General features: G+C 48.2%; 4 protein-coding genes across 4 annotated transcripts; 2 read left to right on the top strand and 2 right to left on the bottom strand.

The window, feature by feature from the left end:
• Window positions 1-1,989: 1,989 nt before the first annotated feature.
• Pmar_PMAR001325 (hypothetical protein) lies at window positions 1,990-2,556 on the bottom strand (the record flags this gene model as incomplete). Its single annotated transcript, XM_002765204.1, has 1 exon — window positions 1,990-2,556. The coding sequence occupies one exon, from the start codon at window positions 2,554-2,556 to the stop codon at window positions 1,990-1,992; it is 567 nt and encodes a 188-aa protein (XP_002765250.1).
• Window positions 2,557-3,482: 926 nt separating this feature from the next.
• Window positions 3,483-4,175, bottom strand: Pmar_PMAR001324 (hypothetical protein; the record flags this gene model as incomplete). Its single annotated transcript, XM_002765203.1, has 1 exon — window positions 3,483-4,175. One exon carries the CDS (start codon window positions 4,173-4,175, stop codon window positions 3,483-3,485), a length of 693 nt encoding a protein of 230 aa, XP_002765249.1.
• A 1,899-nt stretch (window positions 4,176-6,074) lies between these two features.
• Pmar_PMAR001323 (hypothetical protein) lies at window positions 6,075-7,514 on the top strand (the record flags this gene model as incomplete). The annotated part of the gene is made up of 6 exons (XM_002765202.1): window positions 6,075-6,166; window positions 6,212-6,320; window positions 6,443-6,613; window positions 6,729-6,796; window positions 7,335-7,401; window positions 7,512-7,514. The coding sequence occupies 6 exons, from the start codon at window positions 6,075-6,077 to the stop codon at window positions 7,512-7,514; spliced, it is 510 nt and encodes a 169-aa protein (XP_002765248.1).
• Window positions 7,515-7,730: 216 nt separating this feature from the next.
• On the top strand, window positions 7,731-8,811 carry Pmar_PMAR001322 (hypothetical protein; the record flags this gene model as incomplete). The annotated part of the gene is made up of 2 exons (XM_002765201.1): window positions 7,731-7,840; window positions 8,715-8,811. The coding sequence occupies 2 exons, from the start codon at window positions 7,731-7,733 to the stop codon at window positions 8,809-8,811; spliced, it is 207 nt and encodes a 68-aa protein (XP_002765247.1).
• Between the last annotated feature and the right edge of the window lie 1,548 nt (window positions 8,812-10,359).

The raw sequence follows: 10,359 nt of genomic DNA, 5'->3' as shown, positions 1-10,359 counted from the left end.
ACAATAACGATGACGATGCACTCAACGATGATAATGTCGATAATGATAATTAATAGGAGGACAGAGATCCTCGTGATGATAGTTGATATGAGCATTGTCGATGTTTGGCTCAGCGATAGGGTTTTTTCTGCTGGGGGATGACGACTCACAATGGGGAGATAGGTGACGACAACACTACCCTGCTGATGTTGATAATGAATCGTCGACAGCACAGCATGTAGTACATGCGCTTACCACTAACATTGCTAGTCTAACAATGGGCGTGATGTGACACCTCACAAGAGAACTGTGGAGGTTCCCAGTTCCTTGCTCGCCAAAGAGGAGAGAGGATGCTAAATCTGTCGTATCCAGGACAGGCCCGAAAATGATAAGAGAAGCAAGATTTCGACGCCGTGTTCGAGGCAAACCTAGTCTATCAAGTCTCCTCGTCCACGAACACACAGGCACCGTAGCAGTGCTAGGCTAGCACTGTCCCTAACTCTCATTCTGTCTTCCTTTCATCCTCCTGTATGATGTGGTAGACTCTCAAAGTTTGTTCTCGTTTTGAACCACCGCGACTACGACGAATAACCTCCTGTTCGACTATTCAACTTGACTAGCTTACAGAGCGCGCACCTGTGCAATCGACATCTGTCTTTCACAAGGCTATGTCTTCGTGCTCACACATCAGCGCAAATCGTAATTTCTTGCTGATCTCCTTTCTCATGAACTTGCCCGGTTATGTCATGCTCAGGTGACAAGCGTGCTCTCAGTAACATTCTGCAGCGCATGGTCTGCGCTGCTCTGAGAGCAGTGCTCTCTCTTCCTGATGCATTGGCCTTCCATTTTTCATGTGCTAACTCTCTTGCTCTGTAGTGTGAAGTCGAGTGATGACTCGCCATGTACAGTTGATCATCCCACTCGCCTATACTCACTCGGTATTACGAAGTCCATAAGCCGGCAACATAACAGTTGCCGAAAGACGCCATCACCTCGAATCAAGTCTGTTCTGCGTGTGCCGCAGCGGCACTGCCGCCCTTCGATCGCCCGGTGCCTCCCTTGTGGCCGACGCGATTTTCTTCCGCTGCATTCTCAACACTCCGAGTCCGCTTCTTCCTGGTCTACCATATCCCTCGTCTGCTCTCACTCGGGAGTCACCGGTTTGGGCGATTCAGCGCTCGAAGAGGTTACATTCCCAACCTTACACTACCACTTGTGAGTCCTGAGGACATCGGTGAACATCTAGACATTGCTAGAGATGTCACCACCGATACGGGACGTGAGTCTTACATTGCATGATACTGTAAACCATGCACGCTTAGGAATAGTCTGTAATACCAGTTACTGCTACGTTGTTGGTGAAGTTCACCAGGAGAAGTAGCTCGACTCCGAGATTACGCAATGGGTAGGAATGTCTTCTCGGACGAGCTGTGTCGCAGAGCCTCTTTTCTATGCACTGCACTGCACTGCACTGCACTACGGAGTTCGTATTCTCGCAGCTCTTCTTGTGCCAAACAGGCTTTCCTTCTTCAGTGGTTCACACTCGGAACTGATTATTTCTGATATCATTTGTCCGTATTTATCTGTTATATGGGTACTAGTCATGGAAGAAGAACGATGTTGAGTTGCAGGAGAGTCAATAGCTGAACTATTCTAACTCCTCTTAGAGAAGGACCGTGCAAGAGTCAGCGAAGTACACTGAGTGAACAACGGAACTGTGCCGCAACATCGCTCAGCTGTGTCGGAGAGTAGCCATATGGCCAACCACATGTATCGGCGCCGCCGATTCGGCGACAATGTCGGCCCAACACCCGTCTTATTGGTGATCAAGTGAAGCTCGACAACCAAGCTCGTGCAACGAAAGGCTTACATCGACTGCTTGCTCCAGCTGGAGTGGATAACTGGGGCTCTAGCGCGGCGCTAGTAGCGCCCGGAAGAATGAAGGTCCATTTATGGGGCTAGTTCAAGGACGAATGTATTGAGATTTACTGTTATTTTGAGCGGGTAGGTTCACCGACCAGGTTTAGGTATGCACACACCTTCACGCCTCACTGCCTTGACCACCGGGAAGTCCCAGCCCTTGAGCCGCTGGGCGATGAGTTTTTTTACCTTCTCGGACGAGTCGCCGATACGCAAGGTAGATTCTTCAGATGACTTCGGGACTGGCCTCGAAGTTGCCGCCATTGCAGCATTGTTCACCTCCACCAACCGACCAGATAGGTTCAACGCCTTCAAAGATACGGTAAGAGTAGGGAAGTCTAGGTTTAGACCCATTTTCTGGATAGAGCCCAAACCAAGAAGTATCATCGGAGATTCTGTATCCAGGAGCTTCCTTGGATACACCAATCCCTCGAGCTTACAAGCTGCTCCGAAGATCGAACATTTCAGAGAGATCTCGGAGGTTAAGGTAACAGTCGCACCGATACCTTGGATAAGACAAGGCCGATCTAGAGCTTGTATGCTATGCTTGACCCCGAGGCTAACGATAGTATCCTCAGGTATAAGGATGTGGACACTGCCACTATCGAGAACGAGTAGGACCTCCCGGCCGTAACTGGTAACTGGGACTGCTACCATCCTGCCGCCAGCTACGTGAAAAGCCGGGAACACGATGTCGGGATTCTCCTCGACAGACTCTACGTCAGCACTCTCGTCGACGGTCTCTCCCTCTTGGGATGTAACCACGGCGGCTACCACTCGCTTCTTGGGCAGATCGCCCGACTTAGCTGGGCGCAACTCTGGGTGCAAGGCCCAGCAGTTGTCCTTATTGTGGCCTCGTCGTCTACAGTGTGGACACCGCGGACCTTTCGACGCCTCTTCTCCTGGGCTGATTCCAGGATTTGGACGTTTTTCAGTCCTAGGTTGAGACCTTCGGTGACCGAAGTTCGGCCGCCCTGAGGCTTGCCGCCATTCCCTTCTTTCACTGGTTCTCCAGGAGAGAATTTCCGAGTAGGACTAGACTTATGGTCATCATTCTTGGGTTTAGATGTCGTTCCATCAGAGGCCTTCTGCGAGCCCTCGACCCCTTTGGATGTAGGTTTTGGTCGCTCTCCTTCCCAGGGGAAGCGGTATGCAGAGGCCACTTGATACGTACGAAGCCACGCCACCAGTGAATCATATTCAACATCCAATGGGGATAACCTTCGTTGTCTTAAATAGACAGAGTAAGCCGTCGAAAGTGATCGTCCAACGTTCTTGAGTATAACAACCGCACGCTGATATGGGGGAGGATGGGCTGCTCGAATGTAAGAGCAAACATCAGTGAGGTTGCGGAAAGCCTTCGTCTCCCGTAAAAGGAAGCCGTCCAAATTCTCATTCTCACCCCGCTTGATCCCTCGCCACTCACGATAGGCCGCGTCGTAGCTGATACATGGTATTTCTCCAAGGGTCAGGTGAGCGAGGATTGAACACAACAACTGTTCCCACGCTTTGCCCCATATCGCCTCATCAGTAGATCTCAGCCGAGCCAGCGCCGCTTCTCGTTGCGCTGAAGTAGGGGCTTTCTATTTGGGACCACCACCTTCTCTCAGATCATTGAGGTTGCTGAGGAAGGAGTCGGAATATGGAGTACAAACGAAAAAGGTGATGGCAGCATCTATCCGTGGTCGTCTCGAGCTCGGCTCATCGGGTCGTGAATAGTAACAGATCAATACTGCCGCTATGAGGGCTGCGTCCATAGAGTAGTAGTTCTCCAACTCCGACACAAACTCTCGTAAGGCCTTCAGGAATGCCGTCCCCTGGCTCTCCGATAAGGACTTGTCCCAGCCTTTAGCAACATATCTGCTTAGACCCCACGGTGACTTGGACCACGTCCACCATCTAATATCCTCGTAACTACGCCATTGAGCATACTGAGTTGCCGCCAGGATCTGGTTAATCACAGATTCCTCACGGCGAGCATAACCCACGGGATTGAGGACCGACTCCAGCAGTTTGCGGGCCGAAAGTCGTTGATGTGTAGTCTCCAAGGATCCCTCTTTGATGACGGCGCCCTCGTCAATATCCTCGACCCTATCTCTATCCCCATGATTGGCCGATAGGTACTCCTGGGCCTCAGAGCTCTCCGCTTGTGGTAGGTTCTCCTCCTCAGCGGTACCCAGTCTCTCCTCGGAATCTACCGACGGTGGGGGTGCAGGTCTGGATGAGGTCCTCCGGGGGGTATTACGACGTCTATTAGTGCGCCTTGGGCTTGTCATCGTTCGGCTGATGGTCTAATAACTCGGTTATTCTTGATGTAACCTCTTAACTCAAGTTCTGGGTCTTTCGCTGTACCGGTATTATGGGAGTAGACTGATAGATAGAATATCAGGCGTACGAGTCCAATAACCGAGTTAATGGAATGACAACTAACATGGATATTCGTATTAGGACGGACTGATAATAGGTTGGACGATACGACTATGACGCGAGCACAATGAACGGAACATAGCGAATTGTGATCGTAAAAAGCGCTCGTCTTAATAATCGATAACGTTCAAGACGGATAGTATCAACAGTTAGATGGGAACGAGGTCAGAGACCTCCTCGTGGTGTTCCTGGAAACTCAACTATAATGTTTTATTTTTTTCTTTTTTCTCTCTAAGTTTTATGGAGGGCTTCTAGATTATCTCCATTTGAGTGGTTTCACAACACCCTAGTTTATTGACCTTCCTGGTTGACCTGGTGTAATAACTAGGATGTTGTATATAGGAGATAGAGTTTAGAAGCGCCACGGGTTTGATAAACCAGTGGCAACCACCCAAACCTCCATATTACTGAACACAATATAGGTGGTTACAGTAAATCCATGAATAAAGAGTTGAAGCTTAGTAGTGTTGTTCATTGTCGCTAGCTTGAAATTTTGCTTTCTTGCTGTAACTCGTGTTCCTGAGCTTCCTTACTTTTTCTCAACCTCTTTTGGTGGAGGGGCGTGGGCCCGCTCCCTACGGCGTGACGACCACTTCGTGACGCACGTATTACGTGCCACGTAAGACGCTCCATAAATACACTACGTCACGTCACTATGTCACGTGACGGGTGATAACCGTAACGTCGGTTTTTCTACGAATTACCTTTTCCAACCAACACAACTCTACTTGTGTCATGGCCATTAAAGCTGACGACGACCACAGTCCAACACGAAAAAGTGCCCGTGTATGGCCCATTGGGCCTCTCAAATTGAGAGTCTCAATGTGTGACACATCAAGAGGCCCGCCAGTTATTCGCTCAATCACTGGATAATATTCACGTAGCTGTCTTAGCTGTCTTAGCTGTCTTGCCTAACTAATTCAGTTTCTGAACTTGCACTGGTGTTGTACAGAAATAGTGGTTGGAAATTTAGCGTTGCAAACACTATCACGTATTGCGTCACACGCACGGACAATTCTGGAGTCTGTGCCATAATGGCCTAGCCGGTGGCCACCTTGTGTAGCTCCTACAATAATAACGTTATAACTTCCGTGAAGGTAACTATCATAGTATTAACCGAGCATACTTATCTGACTCAGAAATTTGCAAAGAACGTGATGATTACAGCTTGTCTGTGGACAATAAGGCCTTCAATTGGTGGTTTTTCTTGAAAAACTGCCTTACTACATCTTAAATCTGAAAGAAGACCGAAGAACCTAATATTTAGGTTTTTTTCGGTTTCGGTTTTGGTTGGTCCATTGACCGAATCGAAACCGAAACATTCGGTTTCGGGGTTTTCGATTGCCGGGGCATGCTCGTGAGTACAAATGTCATCAAACCTAGCGGATGTTTCAAGACGTGTGCTGAAAGTAGCTGATATTTCGCCCCCGTTTGGTTCACAGTCTACACTCAACTTTTGCAGTGTCACGTGTCTCCGTGACACGCAGTGTGGGAGTGCTCCACGTACTCATGCACACGCGTCTTCACGCGCAACGCGTGACGCAGAGCGGCTTCACTCTTCGTATTCCGCACGAAACTGTTCTCTGAGCACACTCCTCGCCTATTGTTCGGTTTGCAAGTCGTAAACTACAACTGTATCGATCAACAGAGCCGAGTATGCTCCCGCTTCGCGATCTCGCGACTCGCGAGTCGCGAGTCGACCGATAATACAAGAATCATCAGGCGAGTTGATTACTCCAATCATCCCAATGCTCCACTCCTTGGCTCTCATCGCTTCTCTATTCATCGGTAGCTGTTCTTATGATGAAACCGGTATATCGTTGGTTATATCGAATGATCCGTGAGTTCTCTTACTCCTTTGCTTGAAACAATCCCTTCTCGATAGGTATGCCACTGTGGGAGAAAACGAAAGCTTAGCTGCTTCGAGTGGGATACTCCAACTGATGAGTGATATAATTGGAGAGCCTCAGGTCCATTGTACGAGCGCCCCATTGGTTCGTGTACAGCTAGCGGGGGCACGCTTATTGACTGTCGCTGCGTCAATAACGACGAAAGTGTTGTTGCTGGCCTTGTAAACCCCCACCTCGATGTTTCTGTGATGACGTATTCTTCTCAGATTGACAGGAAAGTAGTGAAACTCGTCTGTTCTCCAGAATGCGGTAGAAGGACTTTGAGAGAAGCTGATGAGAGCATCAGACTGTTAGGAGGGCAAGGAGGAAGTTGCCCAAGCACCACATTGGGCGGGACCGAGTGTCGATCAGGGCAGTGCATCATCGTGCCTAAAGAAGTGAGTGATGAATCATCACTCACTTCGTCATCATCATCACTAATGATGATGTTGCCGAGTTGGCAATGTCAACTTCACTTTGTGGATTATTGTTTGAGACTTTCATTCATTTCAGGGAAAATGTTCATCAGGCATGTCCATGTTTAAGTCGGAGAAGTTGGGTCCCATGTGCATGTATAACAAGTAATGGTGATTTCGAAGAGCTCACCTCCAGGTCATCATTCTGGAGTGTTCGCATCTCGAAGTGGCGTCCTTCTCACTATGTGCTATGCCAATCTATTGGTAAAGCAAACAGTCAGTCTGTCAGTCTTTCCACGTTCTTTCACTCAATCCGTCAGTCTTCATAGGTTCGTTTGCTCGTGATGGTACTTTCCGACTCTGTCCTCGTGAACATATGTGAATTGTGAAGTTCACAGGTATATCGTTCGAATCGTGCTGCGATCGTGATTCACCAGTTGACTTCCTCTTTCGTATATTCCTGATCGGACTTCCTGAGGAAAGCTTGAGAGCCCGTGAAACTACGAGTTGAGTCCGCGATGCGTAGGATCAACGATTCTGATTCGTGAAACATGTTCTGGATTTCGTGATTTCGGAGCTCTTCATGCGCCGAACATCTTACCTCCTTCAGTGGTTCATAATTGGAATTTGATTTTTCGATTTTTTTGATATTTTGTCACGAAAGGAGTGAATGTTGGGTTGCACAAGAGTTAGTTATCAATAGCTATTCCAAGAGAATGACCGTTCAAGAGTCAGTGAACGATGGATCTAGCCGCAACATCGCTCAAAATGTGAGAAAATAGGCAAATGGTCAACTACGTGTGTCGGTGACATCGCCGTATATGAACCCCTTGGGGAAAGCGAATATAGTCTATTCCAACGCTGTCCCTTACTGACTCAGTAATACTGACAACGCTAAGCCAACTGCGTGGATCACGCGTTGAACGCAGAGCATGACGATGAGAGGGTTTTAGACGTTGTTTAGTAGAACTCTCGTCGATAAGTTTGCTTACTGGACTTTTGTAATCCACGCCTCAAAGTTTTTCGAGTTTGAGGGCTATCATAGCAATACAATATAGGTACATAGCCCGTCTATGTACCTCATTTTTGTAGTATTACAATGTTCGGCACCCCAAAAAGAGCATATGCTGTTACTTCGAGCATTGTTCTGTTCAACATGTTCACGAGGCCGACGATGGGGGAGGAGATTTTCTGCTTGGAAACCTTCACGTAGTGATTGTCTCAGCAATATTCATAAGCTACAACCTCTCTGCCGAGCTATGACTGAAATCGGAACTGCTGATCACTCTATCGTCCAAATTGGACGATAGAATGATCAGCTATTGGACGGTCCAATAGCTGTGTGGAATCTGTCGGCCTCGATCAATTCCCTCCTACAACAGGAGGGAATAGATTGAGGCCGACATCTCTGCTGTTGTAACAGCAACAGCTAAGATTTGGTATTGCCAATGCGCCTCGCGTATGAGTCTCATGCTGGGCTGCCTGTGGAAAACTTTCTGTGATTTTTTATTTGTGACTACGTGCATCATGAAATGTTCCCAGGATGAGTGATCATAAACCACTAATCCCTATCGAGTGGAAATGTTTTTCCCATTAACGTATCTCCTGAGATTCTCTGTCGCTGAGAATAATAAGAAGGATAAGTGCGACTCTGCTGGAATGAAGATGAAGTCAACAATATTGCATTCGCACCGAATCCGAGAAAACTCTACAGAGCCAATAACTTAAGCGTCTTATTGATTAGGTGCCAATAATAAGCATTAGAATATTGAATGACTGATGATATAAACACAAGATTGAAATTGATCAGAAAACAGATGGAAAGATCAACAAAGGCATCTTGTCTGAGGCATGTGGACTATTGGAAAGAGAGAAGATCAGAGGTCACAGTTGCATGGCACATTAGTTGCCGAACAGACGTTGGGCAACTTATAAGTCATACAAAAGCTGCCAGGAGCGATGCTTTCGCAGTACTGATCACATCCTCTAGCTTTAGTCTCGGCGGTGGTATCGGCCAGAGTACTGCTTATAGTAGTAGAGGTAGTCATCGAGTCAGTACTTGTCATCACGGAATCGGTGGTAGACACAGCTTCGGTAGTGATCACGGGCTCAGTGGTCATCATCGGCTCACTGGTGATCATGGATTCAGTGGTAATCGCGAGCTCGGTGGTGGTCACTGACTCCTGGGGGGTCGCAAACTTAGTGGTAGTTTCGACCGGTCTCTGGCTGGTCGGTAAATCACTACAGTAGCAAGGTATATCACTTCTGAAGCAGACAGGAGGAGTTTGCCAATGGTTGCAGTAGGAGCCGGGCTCGTAGAAATCGCAGTACTGATCACACTCGAACGGCAATGGTGGAGTCCTCTCGTCTTTTGCCAGGGTATAGACGATGAGGAGTGTTAAAATGGATAAAAAGGATAGCATGTCAAATATCAAGAACTTTCTAAGAAGATACTGAATATGTTGACCGAGTGTTCAGGTTCTGCCTGGCATATGAGCCAGTCAGATCACCACCCACATTCTTAACTATAAACTAGCTGTGGGAAAGGAGTCTCGCTCGGTTGGAGTTTTCGTCGCATCACCCTTGTTGCACAATTGCTTTCACAATCACCGGTACATGGAGCTATCAAAAATGGTTCAATGCGCGTAACACAGCCTCTTCCACATGAATCTTCGCAGTGTCACTCCATTGATCTTCGAACGTGTCGCAATCCAAGGGCATTGCCGGCGCCCAATTAGGCGTAGTATGCAACGACGAGTCTTCAAAATGCCCACTCTATTCTTGAGCTATTTCTTGGCGAGTTTCGGTGAGAAGCGCATTCGGACTTCACTGTGAGTAACGCGCGTTAGGATGTGTCTTCAAGTTCTCGTGCGTATCAACTTCTAATGGTCCGGCATAGCGGCCCCATTGGACATCTAGGTTGTTGACTGATATAGTCTTCTAGCATGCCTACGCTATGCGCCATAGAGATTCCTGGACAGTATGGTCCATTGGCATAGCGGCCTCAGTCGCCGAGAACTTTCTTCAAAAGTACTGCTCTCTGATGTGTTGAGGATGACCCTTAACACTTCTCTGAAGGTCAACAAGTTGTTCGTGACAGATTTCTTCATCTGGGGCGGTTATGTCACCCCAAGATATGCCCTAATGGAGCCTATCACTCCATCTGGGGCAGCTATACCTCCTCAAGATAAGCCATAATGCAGCCGATTTCTCCATCTGGGGCAGCTATGCCACTCCGAGGTACGCCTTCTTCTTCTTAGTCTTTGGACGCGGCTCGGCCGTGTAGATCCTATAGCCGCCAATTTGGGCATCGAGAGTAGTCATCCTTCGTTAACGGAGCTGTAGTCGACCCGTACCACCAGTAAGTTTCTTTAGTTCTTGCACCAGAGTTCTATCCTTCAGCAGGATGTCCCCGCATGGGGGAGGGCATTGGATGCCCCTTAGTCGCATGGCTGCCAGAAACTCACGCCTGTGTTGGTTCCAATGGTGGCAGCGGAATAGGAAGTGGTGGAAGTCCTCTTCTTCTTCCGAATCACAGAAAGGGCATACCGGGGAGCCATGGTCTATCTTGCTCCTTGAGTACCGTAGTTGCGCCCACACACAATCATCCAGAGATTCTTACCGCCATTGATGACACATAGAGCCCTAAGAGCAGACATCGTAGGACGAAATACTGGAGGGACGTCCGAGGGACGCACGTCCTTCTCATATGCTTCAGTAGCTGAGAC

Source organism: Perkinsus marinus (assembly GCF_000006405.1).
Source record: "Perkinsus marinus ATCC 50983 genomic scaffold scf_1104296975592, whole genome shotgun sequence".
Lineage (NCBI taxonomy): Eukaryota > Perkinsozoa > Perkinsida > Perkinsidae > Perkinsus > Perkinsus marinus.
The sequence above is the reverse complement of the archived record's forward strand: the minus strand, read 5'-3'. Positions and strand labels throughout refer to the sequence as shown.